Consider the following 13,071-nt stretch of genomic DNA (forward strand, 5'->3'; position numbering starts at 1 on the left):
TGATATAAACAAAAATGTTTTCTTTTAAAATGTTCAGTTCCATAGTGGACAGTGAAGTATTCACATGAGTATGTAGAGTTGTAGAATTTCTGAGCTGCTCTTGAACGCAGCAGCTCAACTGTGGCGAGGCCAACGCCCCACTGTCACCTCCTCACTCCTCCTCCACCACACACTGAAAGCAAGAGTTTTTCCGTGGAGTTTGCTGTGGCTCTGACTGACTCACTCACATCAACCAGGTTTTTTTTTTAAGACTCGGAGAAGTCGATTCAACCGAAAGAACTTCTCGCCAGCTTGAGCGGGAGCAACAGCAGCAGCGGTCGGTTTAAAAAAACATTGCGACCGTTAACATTTGAATTTCCATCTCGAGACAATTTTTATTTTGGTGGAGTTCAGGCTCTAAAACAACAACAACTCACTCGCTGTACGTGCATATAACAAGGTTGTTGATACAGGTTGTTACAGAAATGGCCGATACAACCGCGTCCAGCTCCGCCGCTAACTGTGTGGAGAAGCTGAAAAGTTACGTGAAGACCCAGAAAGGGATTATACTGGCAACAGAAATAGTAAGTTCACTCACCTTTTCACCTACTGTGTAGCTTTTTACTAATGTTTTACATTTGCTTAAGTAGCGATGTAGATGTTTTATGCATTGATTATTAATTCCCCATGCTGTTTAAAAACCATGCTCTAATCTGTTTCCCCTCGTATTTAGGGTTAAGGGATATTTGACTCATTTTAAGGCAGGAGTGTGTGGCCATCAGGGGAACGGAAAGCATGTGATCTAGGGGGGGTTGAGGGGTCATGAGCAGGGGTTAAGGGTTTCTCACCTGTCACATGAGCTCCACTCTCTTCTCATTTGGCATCAAAGAGCCAAATGCTGAACCTAAATGGCAGATGACAGTTTATATGGGTTAACCGTTGTCAGGCGTCGCCCCCTCTCTGCTCCTGCTCGTTACCACGGACTGTATACTATTTGTAGGCAGAGAAGTGAAGCCATGTGGCCCCAAATATGGTGACAAGAAAATGCAATATACTGTATGTCTGAATCATCATTAAGTCACTTTTTTTTGAACATCTGGCACACAGGAGGAAACAGAAAGACCACAACTACACCTTTGTGTCTATGTTGAGTGAGTTGCGTCAAAGTGCAACCACATCCTTTATGGAAACCATTTTTATTTATATTGTCCATGACCAGAATTCTCACTTGATTGCCTTGATTATGGCAATGCTATTTATTATTTATGTTCGGCTCAGTGTCAATAGACACAGCAAACTATGGAAACCAAAATAACAATTATTTCTCATTGGACACTTAGGCTGAGGCTAAAGCTTATTTACACCCACCCTTCTTACCTTACATATCCTAACTGTAATCACTTCAAGGACAGTGTTCTCGGGTATAGTTTCGGGTATTTGTACTTAGCTTAATACATTTGTGCCTGTTTTCCCACTACATTTTAACAAGAACGGTTTGTACTTTTTACTTTATTACATGTATGGACTGAGATTATGTGAGGGAGAGGAGATGGGACACTACAGAGCTGATAATCAGTCCCATGAGCAATATTCTGACATCAGTAATAGGTCATGATTTGATAGTACTCTGCCCCTGATGTCATGTTAAGAAAGCATATTAAGCACTCAGCCTATACTGTGTGGTCATAGTGTGTGTTTGTGTGGATGACAGGCACACCAGATTTAACACACAGCGTGCTGTGGAGCATTGTTATAGTTGAGCACTCATTAAAAAAAGTTTGAATTTTTCAGGGCTTGCATCCTACTGGTTTTTGCAACCCAGTTCAGCTCAGGCCTGGTACCAGTGATATATGCCAGGGTTGGGAAACACTATTTCAGGAATAATGGTGCCATAATGAGTCTTATTAATAAATACCTTCTTTCTTTTTGAAGTAATTGCTGAAGTATGTTTAATAAAATAAGCCTAGGTTTACTTATGTAAATGATTTAAACACTTCTACCTTTGTGCAAGTTCATATCTGGCCTGTCTCACCATGCACATCTACTGCGGCATACCTCACAGTAAAGTGTGGACTACTGAAAATGTTACTGCACTACAAGGTTCACTTGTTTCTAAAAGCAAGGGAAGCTTTTTTGTATCAGTGATGAAAAGCCTTGTTCTCATAACTCAACAAGGCCATTATAGAGCAGGCTGTCAGATGTTGGTGGTCAGTGGTCCACCCACTGTAAAAGTATTTTTTTCTTTTTGGATGTAATGGAAATTCCAGGCTGTGTGTGAAGTTTGGCCTCAGGAACAAGGAATGTGTGAATTGCTTAGCACACATCTCTGGTGTGCCATTCAAAGATACACACATTAGTGTGTCGTTTCCTCCCAGTCAGGGCTTTAAAGGAAGTCATCGGTATTTTGGATATCTGAAGACAATGAATGTTTACAATGAAGACAGAAAGCCGGTGTAACCAAACTGGAAGACAAATGTCATTGCAGCTTATTACAACAAATCTAATAGGAAATAAGATTTTTAACCACAGTAGCCATGATTGCAAGTTAAAGGTTGAGGGGGGAAATAGAATTTTTGACTATATGCACTGTCAGTAGGTTTTCACAGTAAGGTTTCCATGCCGTACTGGTTTTCATATAGTTTGCCTTTCCTTTATTCTGCCTGGCAGAGGCATGACCATACTTGAGCACATGAAGCTGCAGAACAACATACAGGTCAAAGCCACACCCATCTACAGCAGATTGCCATGTGTTACATCTTAAGCCAGTAGTGAGTAGTAGTCAGTAATGAGTCATGCACTCAGATGATCTTTCACGTTAGCATTGCGTGCTTTTAATCTTAAGGATATGGAGTGATCCCATTGTCTAATGACTACAAGTAATCCTTCATTATACTCCATTGGTCCAAATGACATGCTTTATCACAAGTTGAAACAGGCGTTTGGTGTTTTTTTCTTCTTAAATGTGAATATATTAACTGGTTTATTTCCATATAACAAAGAAATCATTGAAACTGATTAATGTTGGTTTGTGGTCTAAACAAGACATTTGAGAACGTCACCATTACGAGGTCTGGAGAACACTGATCAAAATGTTTCAACATTTTCTAACATTTTATGGAGCAAACAAGTACTCAATTAATTGAGAAAATCAACAGATTAATTGGTTATTAGAATAATCGGTAGTTGTAGCCCTAATCTGCCATTCATGTTCAGGTCAAAGGACTACACACTTTCTTCACTTTCTTTCTTTGATCAACATTACTATTTGATCAGCTGTAATGTGTGCAATGCTAAGTAAGACATTAGTATAGCCATTACCACCTTACAATCTTTCACTCACTATTGAGTTTGAAGTATAAGATTCAAAAAAGTAACCGCCATTGTCACCTTGCTCCTTTGTGGTGTTATTGTTTTCTCCTCCCTCCCACTTGTTCTTCTTGCTTTTTTTCCCCAGTGTGTTTTTGATGTGACACATTCATGCATGTGTGAACCAGGGTGGGGAAAAAACACCACAGGACAGACCAACCACTGGCAATGGGAGTTGTTGTAATCACTTCTTTTAAGAGGGATCACCCAGTAAAAAAAAAAAACCCTCTACTGTTATTGTGAAAGAGGCTTTCGAGTAAAATGTGGAAGAAGAGTTCATTGAGGAAAGATGAGGAATAAAAGAAGAGTGATGAAATGATTTTCAAAGTTCCATTTTGCTCTCAACATGCATGTTGTAGACGTTAGTGCGCCCACAGCAAGTGCAAAAAAAAGCCCCTAAAATGTACGTGACTTCCCTAGCAACCATTACTATTTTGTGTGTCTCTGCACAACAGACTACATCCTGGCTCTCGTGTTGCCTCTCACTATAATTAGCCAACCATTCCAAACAATTTAACCTCCAGTCAGTTTAAAAGAGTTGCGCATTATACAGATATGAATGGATCCTAGTTGAGATCTTTAAACACTGACCCCATGCAAACAGATCCACTGCTGTGTGAAAAACATAGGAGTGTCAACATCTCAGAGCCTTTCTTGTTCTCAGGGATCCATGCAGTGGGTGTTCGTCTGAGTGACGGCCCCTCTGGTCTTAATAAAGCCCCTTTTGTCTCAGACCTTGGCCTCGACCGCCACGCTACTCTACAGAGGCAGTCTGTGCCTGTCTCAAGAACACATGAACTACTGATGCATCAAACTGGACGGCTGCGTGTTTGTGTAACAGTTGCCGTTTAGGGGAGGGGAAGCAGCAGTGACAGATGTAGGGTTAGTGTCGAGTCAGTTACATCATGTGTGTATCATATAGACCATCGTGATTTGACACTTGCTTCCAGGTGGTCTGTGTCTGAGAATAAAACACTGCAATGTGCAAAATGTGCTTTTTAAAATACCAATAGACATGATTGATGTGGTTAGTGTTGTGTAATGATTAATTTAATTTTACTCGTCCCAGAAAAACAATGCAGAGAAATGTTTCAGAACACCTGATTTTTATGTACAATGTACAGTGAAATGCTAGGTTGGATGAATGGGTCAATGTACAAATTCAATGATATATTAGTGAGAAAAACATAATATTGTATTAGACCTGTAACAAGGGCTAAGCAATATTGCCTACAACGAACCTCACAATATTTACACAAAATGACACCAGTATGTTAATGCAAGCAGATCCTTCTTGCAGACCCTTTGCATGTTTAAAGGGGAAACCAAGGTAAAGAAAATGGCACATTATGCTACTACTCTGGCCTAGCTCTCAAAGAAACTGAACATTTTTATTACATTACATTACATTACATTACATTACATTACATGTCATTTAGCAGACGCTTTTATCCAAAGCGACTTACAATTAAAAGTGCATGTTTAAATGCACAATTAAAAGTGCATTTAAACATTTAGGTACAAATAAGAGCTTCAAGTAAGCCAAACTATGAAGTGCTAGTCATAAGTGCGATGTATACGTTTTTTTTGTTTTTTTTTTGTCGTTGTCGTCTTAGTCGAGGTAGAGTTTCTAAAGATTCTAAATCAGAAATACATGTTATTGTTTTCTTCAAAGATATTATGAATAGTCACAATTGGCCTATTTTTTTAAATTATTACCGACGTATCTTGTATTTCTTATCCAAACCATGTCAAAGTTGGCAATGCACACACTGGTGCCCTTAGGAAGTCACCTGCCAAGTTCAAAGCCTGTCAAGCGACCTGCATAGTCGTACTATTAACAGACAGACGGACGGACGTCCCTTGCATTTATAGATAGATGTTAAAGGTCTTGCCCAAGTCCTAATTGAGTCTCAGTGTCAGAGTTGCAGACAGAGGAGGGCATGTCTGACACACTCACAGCAGTGCACTTGACAGAGCAGAGGCTGCACTTGTCTCACTTCATGTCTCTATTTACATTAAAACCTTCGGTAAAATGATCAGAAAATATTTTGTCTTTGATTCGCTCCTCTGAGTTTGTGTTGGTTCTCTGCGTTCAGCATTTAGCTCTGTTGACCACTGTTCCAAACCCTCTGTTTCGTGAGCTGTAGCAGCATTATGTCGCATTTCTTGACACTTTGGACTTTGGACCATCCACTTAATAACAGTTGGTCATCATTTTATTGCCATCACGGTTCTGAGATTATGTCCAGAAGTGACTATAATCAAGTGGCTGCATGGTAATGCACCATATGACAAAGCAATTCAATTTCCATAAATAGAGTAACCAAAGTGACATCATTTGCTTTCATGTATTACTTTAAAGTATTCCATATTGGTCTCTTTAATGTCTTTTAACATGTGTATACGTCGATTGTTCACATTCTAACTGTCTTCAGGATTTCATTGAAAAGAGCACTGGTGATAAACATTTGGTCATAGGGTAGCATAGACTAACCTCTGAGGTGCGGAGAAATATACACTAGCTGAAAGTGAGTTTGTGGAATTTCCAAGGCGCTTGTGAGTTTGGCAGCGCAGTAAATGCTCCACGAGCACCTTCCTGGCTCCTCTCCTCTTCCCTCAAACTGAACACAAGAGTTTTCCTGTGACGCTGCTGAGACCAACACGATATTACACCAAGATTTTTTTTAATCGGTGAAGTTGATTCAACCCACCATTTGAAAAAATAACTTCCAGTTAGTTTGAGCGCAAGCAGCAGTTCTAAAATTACTCGGTGTCCATATGTTGTCACACAAAATGGATGATTCAACTGAGTTGGCTGATATAACTGGAATGGCTGATCTAACCGAAATGGCTGATCTAACCGAACTGTCCGATATAACCAAAATGTCTGATACAGCTGCAATGACTGATACAGCCAGGCCCAGGTTCGTTGTTTATTCCCGGGAGCAGTTCAAAAGTTATGTGAAAACACCGAAAGGCTTCGTACTGGCATCAGAAACAGTAAGTTCACTCCCCTTTTTACCCACCGTAGACTTAAATTGCAGGATGTGTGAAAAACTGAAATCTAAGTGAACCGGGAAATCTCAAAATGCTACCTTTGCGTTTTTGTGCATACAACCAGTACGCTACCCTACTTTGGGCGGACGGTGATGTCATAGCCCCACCTCTCTCTTGCTCCTGAGTTTGCTGTTGCTGTCTTCGCTACATAAAGTTGTTGAATGATCAAAATGTCATAATGACAACAGCGTTAATCTATGGATCCTACCTGCTTTAGATCAACAGCCCAAGTTAGTGGTGCTACTGTAATGGTGTGAGGGAATGAATTCTTGATACACTTTCTGCCAAGGAATGAGTCAGTCACCATTTTAATGCCATTGTGTATTTGACATTATGGCTAGAATTTACCGTAATTGGCTGGCTGTATGGTAATGGACCATGTTTCAAAGCAAAGGTCATCTCAGTTTTCATAGCCATGACACAGATCTGATTGTAGATCCAGCAAACATCTTTAGGTTGTGGTAGAAAGTGGGATGAAATATGGCTGACATGTAATCAGATCAAGATCAAAGTGGACCATAATCTCAAAAGTCTTGCTTTGAAGATGGGTCTGTTTACAGAGAAAAGAAGGAACTAACCAGTATTGCTAGTGATGGGACAGTATGGGATATTATTGCTCATCGTGATAAACAGCACATACAATACGTTAATTGTGGTGAATTTCTATTGTGATCGTGAATGGAGACAAACATTATTATTTCATGCGAGTGACTAGAAAATCCTTTCTAACTCACTAACATACAGTCCTTGTGATTTATTTATTAACATGCTGCAATGGGGAGCAGTGTCTTCCCTCGTGACTTATTATTTCACACAAAAAAGTGACGCATAGTCGATGTTTCGATCTGTTTAAGTTTAAGAATGTAAAAACATTTTTTTTTCTTTTTCAACCATGGCAATAATATAGTGAATTGCAATGATTTTGGTCAGGATGATGGTGGTAGGCAATGTTTATATTGTCCCATGACTACATACAACAGCAGGCTTCTGAGGCGTAGGCTGCCTACTTTTATGACTTCTCCACATTGGCAGATTTCCAGTGGAATGGACTGAGAAGAATGCACAAACTTTCTTTCCCCCCTCATATGAAAAGGGTGGAACAAACACTTGAGTATAAATCTAATAAGAAAGCAGGCTGTCATAGTCTGACAGAGTGCTATTTGACTCGAGTGCAATACTATCTGCTCATGAGTATAGACAATATTTTTTCCTGGCATAGAAGACCAATGTTTTTATGATTGATTGAACAATGTTGGGTTTGAATGAATTATTGTCTGACTGACAATCCGACTGACTGTGACTGTTGAGTGGACAAAGCTCCTTTTCTCTAACTGAGCACTGAGATGAACCTTCATCCTCAGATTAAAACATCTCATCAGTTTTCACCCAAGTAACCTGTGAAGTGTAGTAGAGTGTAGTTTTCTAGCATAACAAAATCTCTTGATTTTTTCCCCACCTCCCCCTATCGCTCTCAGCTCCTCAGTTTAATCATCCTCATCTGCTATGCCGCGTCTCTGTACGGAGGATACTCTGCTGTGGCCATCTGTGAGATGATCTTCTCCATGATTTTCTTTGGCATCTTCATGATGGAGCTGGACAAGCAGATCCTAGTGGTCAACTGGCTCTGGACTGTGAGTTAACTATGTGATTTAACACCAACACACACACACGTCTGTGCACGGTTGCACAGGTCTTCACCTTCCTCTGCTTCTTTTTGCACAGGATCTTTTCCGCGCTGGTGTCGGTGCCCTCCTTTACATCATCACCTCTCTGATTTGTGTCATTGGCGGAGCCGGGGACGGCGCTCGTATCGCAGGCGGGGTAAGTGAAGCCGCTGTGACTCAGCCGTGAGTTTTCAACGGAAGAGTTTTGCTGCTTGTTGTCACAATTACAAATTACTTGAACTGCAAATGTGGAAACTAGTTAATTACGTCATGGGTGAGATGCTGCAGTCAGTTGTTTGTTTATAGTATAATCAACACCCTAATTGAGTGAAAGCAGTCAGTCAGCATTGAAATCTGAGTAAATTTCAGCCTCAAACTGTTCTGATCTGACCTTTTGCCAAAGAATGTCAAATACCAGCCAAGGATCTTTTTTTGTCTGTCTGAGACACATTTCATTTTCATGCATCAAAGACAAGAAATATGTTATGACTTTATTTGGTAAAAAAAACGTTTTACTGTACAGTACTTTAGTCAAACCACCACAGTGGTTACATTTCTGGTAATGTACATCATCTGATTAAGGGGATGGGTACACATTGTTTTTTTTCTTACTAGATTTTAAAAATGCTTCCTAAATTTGACTTGAAATCAGTCACTGTAGATCCTTTGGTCTAAGTGGTTTAGAAGCTTGACTACTTCTCTTCATGGGCTAACATAAGAGATATGACATGTTAGGTTGTATCATAGCTAAAGAGGATGTACTTTTAGTTGCAACACCTTGTAGTGTTGCAACGCATCTGACAGGACACAAGAGTAGCTTCTAACTAAAAGGAAGGAAAACCGACACATTGTTGCTTATATGGTTCCAGGAATGGCTGGATGATGCATACGGCTGGAAATATCACAATAAAAATGTTTCACATTAGTCGATATTTATTATAATCGAGACAAATGTCAGATAATTATAGACTTGAGTTTTACGCCTGAGTGAAAGATGACAACACATATAACTGCAGTTTTTAACTTCTGTATGGACAGAAACATTTTACACATCCTAAGCAAAACATCCACTGCAATTATGTGTCCTTTCTCAGAGTATGTTTGCACAGTCCATACATATTATATACAGTATATGTATACCTTTGAAATATCGATATTGAAGAAAGATTTTTGTATTATTACTATTACTTATACTATTGTTGAGTTCTGTTGACAATCACATTCACTATTGCAGCCTGTGCCAGTTTATGCCTTGATCTTTTGTTTATACACCACATGTACTTGGGGATGAAGGCATCACAACGTTGCCCTGCAGTGACTGTTGTGCTTATATTCCATTACACACCATCCCAGACAGTTTTGTCGTTTATTCCACTCTCAAGTCCGAGAGAGATTCTGACATTTTCAAGGTCTTGCAGTCTTCACTTGCTTATTGTGTGTCACATGTAATATATTATGCCAGAATGTTGTGTTTTGTGTGATTGATTGATTATTACTGTGATTCTGAATCTACCTTGTCTTTTTTGTTTTTTAGGTGTTTGGTTTGATCGCTGGTCTGTTGTTTGCTTACGACACTTACACCATCTACATGCAAATCAAGAGCAGCAGGCAGCACAATCCAGCTCCCACCCGTAAGAACAACACATGCATATTTACATCACACACTCATCAACACACAACAGCACTCTAGAGTGTGACCAAAAATCTCTGGAGTGTGACAAAATGTCTTTCCTTGGTCGCACTGATGCACCGAATAGTTTCCTTTTAAGTTGATCAATACATCTAGCAGGAGATCCACTTGTCTCTGTTTTGCATTTTACATTAAACAACTTATTTACATCATAACAACTTTAGAATGATCAGGAAAATATGTTTAATAACTGATTCATTGCTCTACGTTTGTTCTTGCTCTCTGCATTCACAGTTTTCAGTTACAAATGTCAAACAGACTGAGATTAGTGATCATTAGAACATATTATTTTCATATGAAGATACAAGCTGGATTTTTGCTAGAGGTGGAGTCTTACAGTAAAATCCCTGGTGGAAACGTTTCAGTTTCAGTCAAAAGTAATCGCAATTAGATTCAGCCCTAGTGTTGATGAGCATGCTGTGTCTAAGGAGCCTGAACATTATTCACATAATTAACTGTACAGCAAGTGTATATTTTGTTATGTAGGACAACAACATACTTTACTATACGAACAAGATGTTTGTTTTCCTCAATTTCTGATTGTTTCTTTATTGCAGATGACTCAGTTTAAACACAGACGCGTGCACTTGTGTCAAGAACATTGAGGAGGACTGAGAAGATATTTTGTGGCGATTTTAACAGAAGGGTGGAGCAGAGGAAACGATGGACAGTAAAAACAAATGGATCACAGTTTTTTTGTTTTTTTTCAATGCCACTGAAAGGTTTGAGCAGATGAGAGATTTGTTTTTAAGGCCGTGTCTGATGGAAGGATGACATAGCCAAACGTGAGTGTCAGACATAACCCCGTCTACCACACGAGGAAACCCTCTCAGACACTTTTAGTCCAACCTCAACGTACCACTGATTTAAAAAAAAAAAGAAAAGAAAAGGGAAACTGTAAACGATACAGTGTAAAACTTAATTTGATGTCGTGGAGCTTGTCTGATACATGTCTCCTGTTAACACACTGCTGTATTAAGTCGTAACCGTGTCACCTGAACTAAAAGGTGTAATAGACACATGAATGGGTGGTTTAGAAATGGTTGAACATAATTATGCTCCTCTTCAGTTTGGTATCTTGAGTTTTCACAATGTTTTAAACATTTCCTGCTGTTACTTAATCATTACTTCCTGTGTGTTGCAGTGCCTTGAAGTCTCATTTACATTAACCATTACCTTACCCTGTTCCATCTTTTACACATGAAGTGGCCTTCTGTCTTGTATCAGCAATCTTTTTGGGTGTTTTTCTACTAATCAGGGTTTAGTCCACATCATTGGCAACCATAGATGTCCATTAACTGTCAACATGTTCCTAATTTGAGTCTCTGCTTTCGCCTGTCTACTTTGATTCTCAGGCGAGATAAGATTAGATTAAGTTTAATTGCTCCAGCACTGGAAATTCATGTGTTATAGCAGCAAATATTCAGTGACAAATAGAAAATAGGTGTTGAATAAACAGAAATATATAAACTCAGAATATTCAGATTTAAGAAAACAAAAAAGAATGAAAACTATTTGAAAATAATATTTACATAATGCCCGTATACAAACCTTTCACTGCAGAGATTACATGAAAATTGCTCAGGTTGTGTTTTTCTTTTCTCTTACATTTTGTGTGCCTAATATTTTTTAAATAGTTAGTTTTTACAGTCCAGTTGTGAAATAATTTTTATAATAAGTTTTTGAGTTTTATCGGGCCGATGAACTAAGAACAAACATCTGAAGAAATATCAAATAGATGACATATTATGAATCATAAGTATGTTCTGTATCTGTTTCCTGTACCCTTTCTGTATGATCTGTCTAAAACATTCTTCTTGTTACCGTCTTGTTACCACAATGATGTTTCCTAACAGGTTTTTCATGAGTCTGCAGTTTGTAATTTTGTAATTTAAAGCATGCCATGCTTTGGGGAAATAAAAGCCATTGTCACTGCAAAGAAAATCTGTCGATACTACACAATCCAGTTTTGCTCAACAACGGCTTGATCGCGAACTGTGACTGTCTGGATACTTTATGTGTAAATGTGTCTTCTCTTAGATTGCCACTAGATGGTAGCAGACTTTTACACTTCAACATTTCAAATGGACTGCTTGAGCCTCATAAAGTGTAGGAACACGATTGTAGCTCTGTCAGAATATGGTTTCATCTCTCTTCATAACTGTTATTCAAATATGATGAGGGGATGCCATGTTTCAACAAAACTTTTGCCAGGATGTTGGGTTGACTGCAGCTTTTATCTGTGATCTTTTTTCTGGAAAAAGTCTTTGTTCCTGCTATACGTACATGCACTTCCTTTTTTCCAATTTAAATATCATATCATAAAAGTAATTTTTGCTCCTCTGTTTTCCCGCTGTGGCACCACTGCCTTTCAGTTGCAGTGAGCACTGTAGTATATTACACCCATGACATTCTACAGACTCACAGCGGAACGTTAATCCTTTGTTTTGGCTCACACTGTTATCAAATTAATTCCCCGTCTTTCTGCTGCTGTGGCAGCCTGAGTCCAATAATACCTTCATCCTCTAAAAATATGTGTTGTATTGTTCAGTACGTTCTCTTGTATTTAAGAATATTAATATTTCAATATTACTGTGTAGATCAGGGGAGCCACATGTGTCCCTTCAGCAAATGAAAAATATTTAAAATGTTTGTATTTCAAAGTGAACACCTCTTATTTAGGTGTTTTAATATTTTGTCAACTAAAAATGTGTCCCAACCTCTGTCTACATCAAATGTGATATTTAAAAACCTGCCCAAACTCAACAGACCTGTGTTTGAAATATGGAAATCCATTCCCAACACCTAAATAAAGGCCAAATATGTACATGAAGACGTACATATTTGGATACATATACTTATGCCAGTGGGTTTTCTCAAGCATGAGCTACATAAAATCCAAACGGAATGGGTTACTTTTTATTTTATCTATTGTCCACAAATAATGGAAGGACACAAATAGGTCTACATAGTTCTGTGTTTTATTTAGAAATAGTTTTATTTTAAAAAATGTGTGGTGTTTTCGTTTGTCAAGAGCTATGAAATGTCAACATTTTCCTTTATGTAGTTCTTAAATTTCATAAATGCAAAAAGCTTTAGTTATTCAAAACTCAAAGTTTATTTATAGAGCACATTTAAAAACAACCGAGGTTGACCGAAGTGCTGTACAAAATGACGTCAAATACCAAAAATTCTATTTATATATAAAACTTTATGATGCTATCTTCATTTTATGGGTCAAATAGCATCTCCAATTAATTATATTTGGGTGGTGGTTGGTTCAAATAATTTAGTTTTAGTTCCCAGTGTATA

At 38.5% G+C, this 13,071-nt stretch overlaps 1 protein-coding gene across 1 annotated transcript; it reads left to right on the forward strand.

Annotated features, from left to right (window-relative positions):
- The first annotated feature begins 146 nt into the window (after positions 1 to 146).
- Positions 147 to 11,698, forward strand: plp2b (proteolipid protein 2b). Its single transcript, XM_044038955.1, has 5 exons — positions 147 to 563; positions 7,881 to 8,036; positions 8,128 to 8,226; positions 9,604 to 9,700; positions 10,317 to 11,698. The coding sequence occupies exons 1-5, from the start codon at positions 465 to 467 to the stop codon at positions 10,328 to 10,330; spliced, it is 465 nt and encodes a 154-aa protein (XP_043894890.1). The 5' UTR covers positions 147 to 464; the 3' UTR covers positions 10,331 to 11,698.
- The last annotated feature ends 1,373 nt before the right edge of the window (positions 11,699 to 13,071 follow it).

Source organism: Solea senegalensis, linkage group LG11 (assembly GCF_019176455.1).
Source record: "Solea senegalensis isolate Sse05_10M linkage group LG11, IFAPA_SoseM_1, whole genome shotgun sequence".
Lineage (NCBI taxonomy): Eukaryota > Metazoa > Chordata > Actinopteri > Pleuronectiformes > Soleidae > Solea > Solea senegalensis.

Bases quoted from the DNA above. Each gene is read 5' to 3' on its own strand.
- plp2b (XM_044038955.1), top strand. From the start codon at position 465: ATGGCCGATACAACCGCGTCCAGCTCCGCCGCTAACTGTGTGGAGAAG. The intron at 564-7,880 runs GTAAGTTCACTC...TATCGCTCTCAG, and splicing joins TTATACTGGCAACAGAAATA to CTCCTCAGTTTAATCATCCT. The intron at 8,227-9,603 runs GTAAGTGAAGCC...TTTGTTTTTTAG, and splicing joins GCGCTCGTATCGCAGGCGGG to GTGTTTGGTTTGATCGCTGG.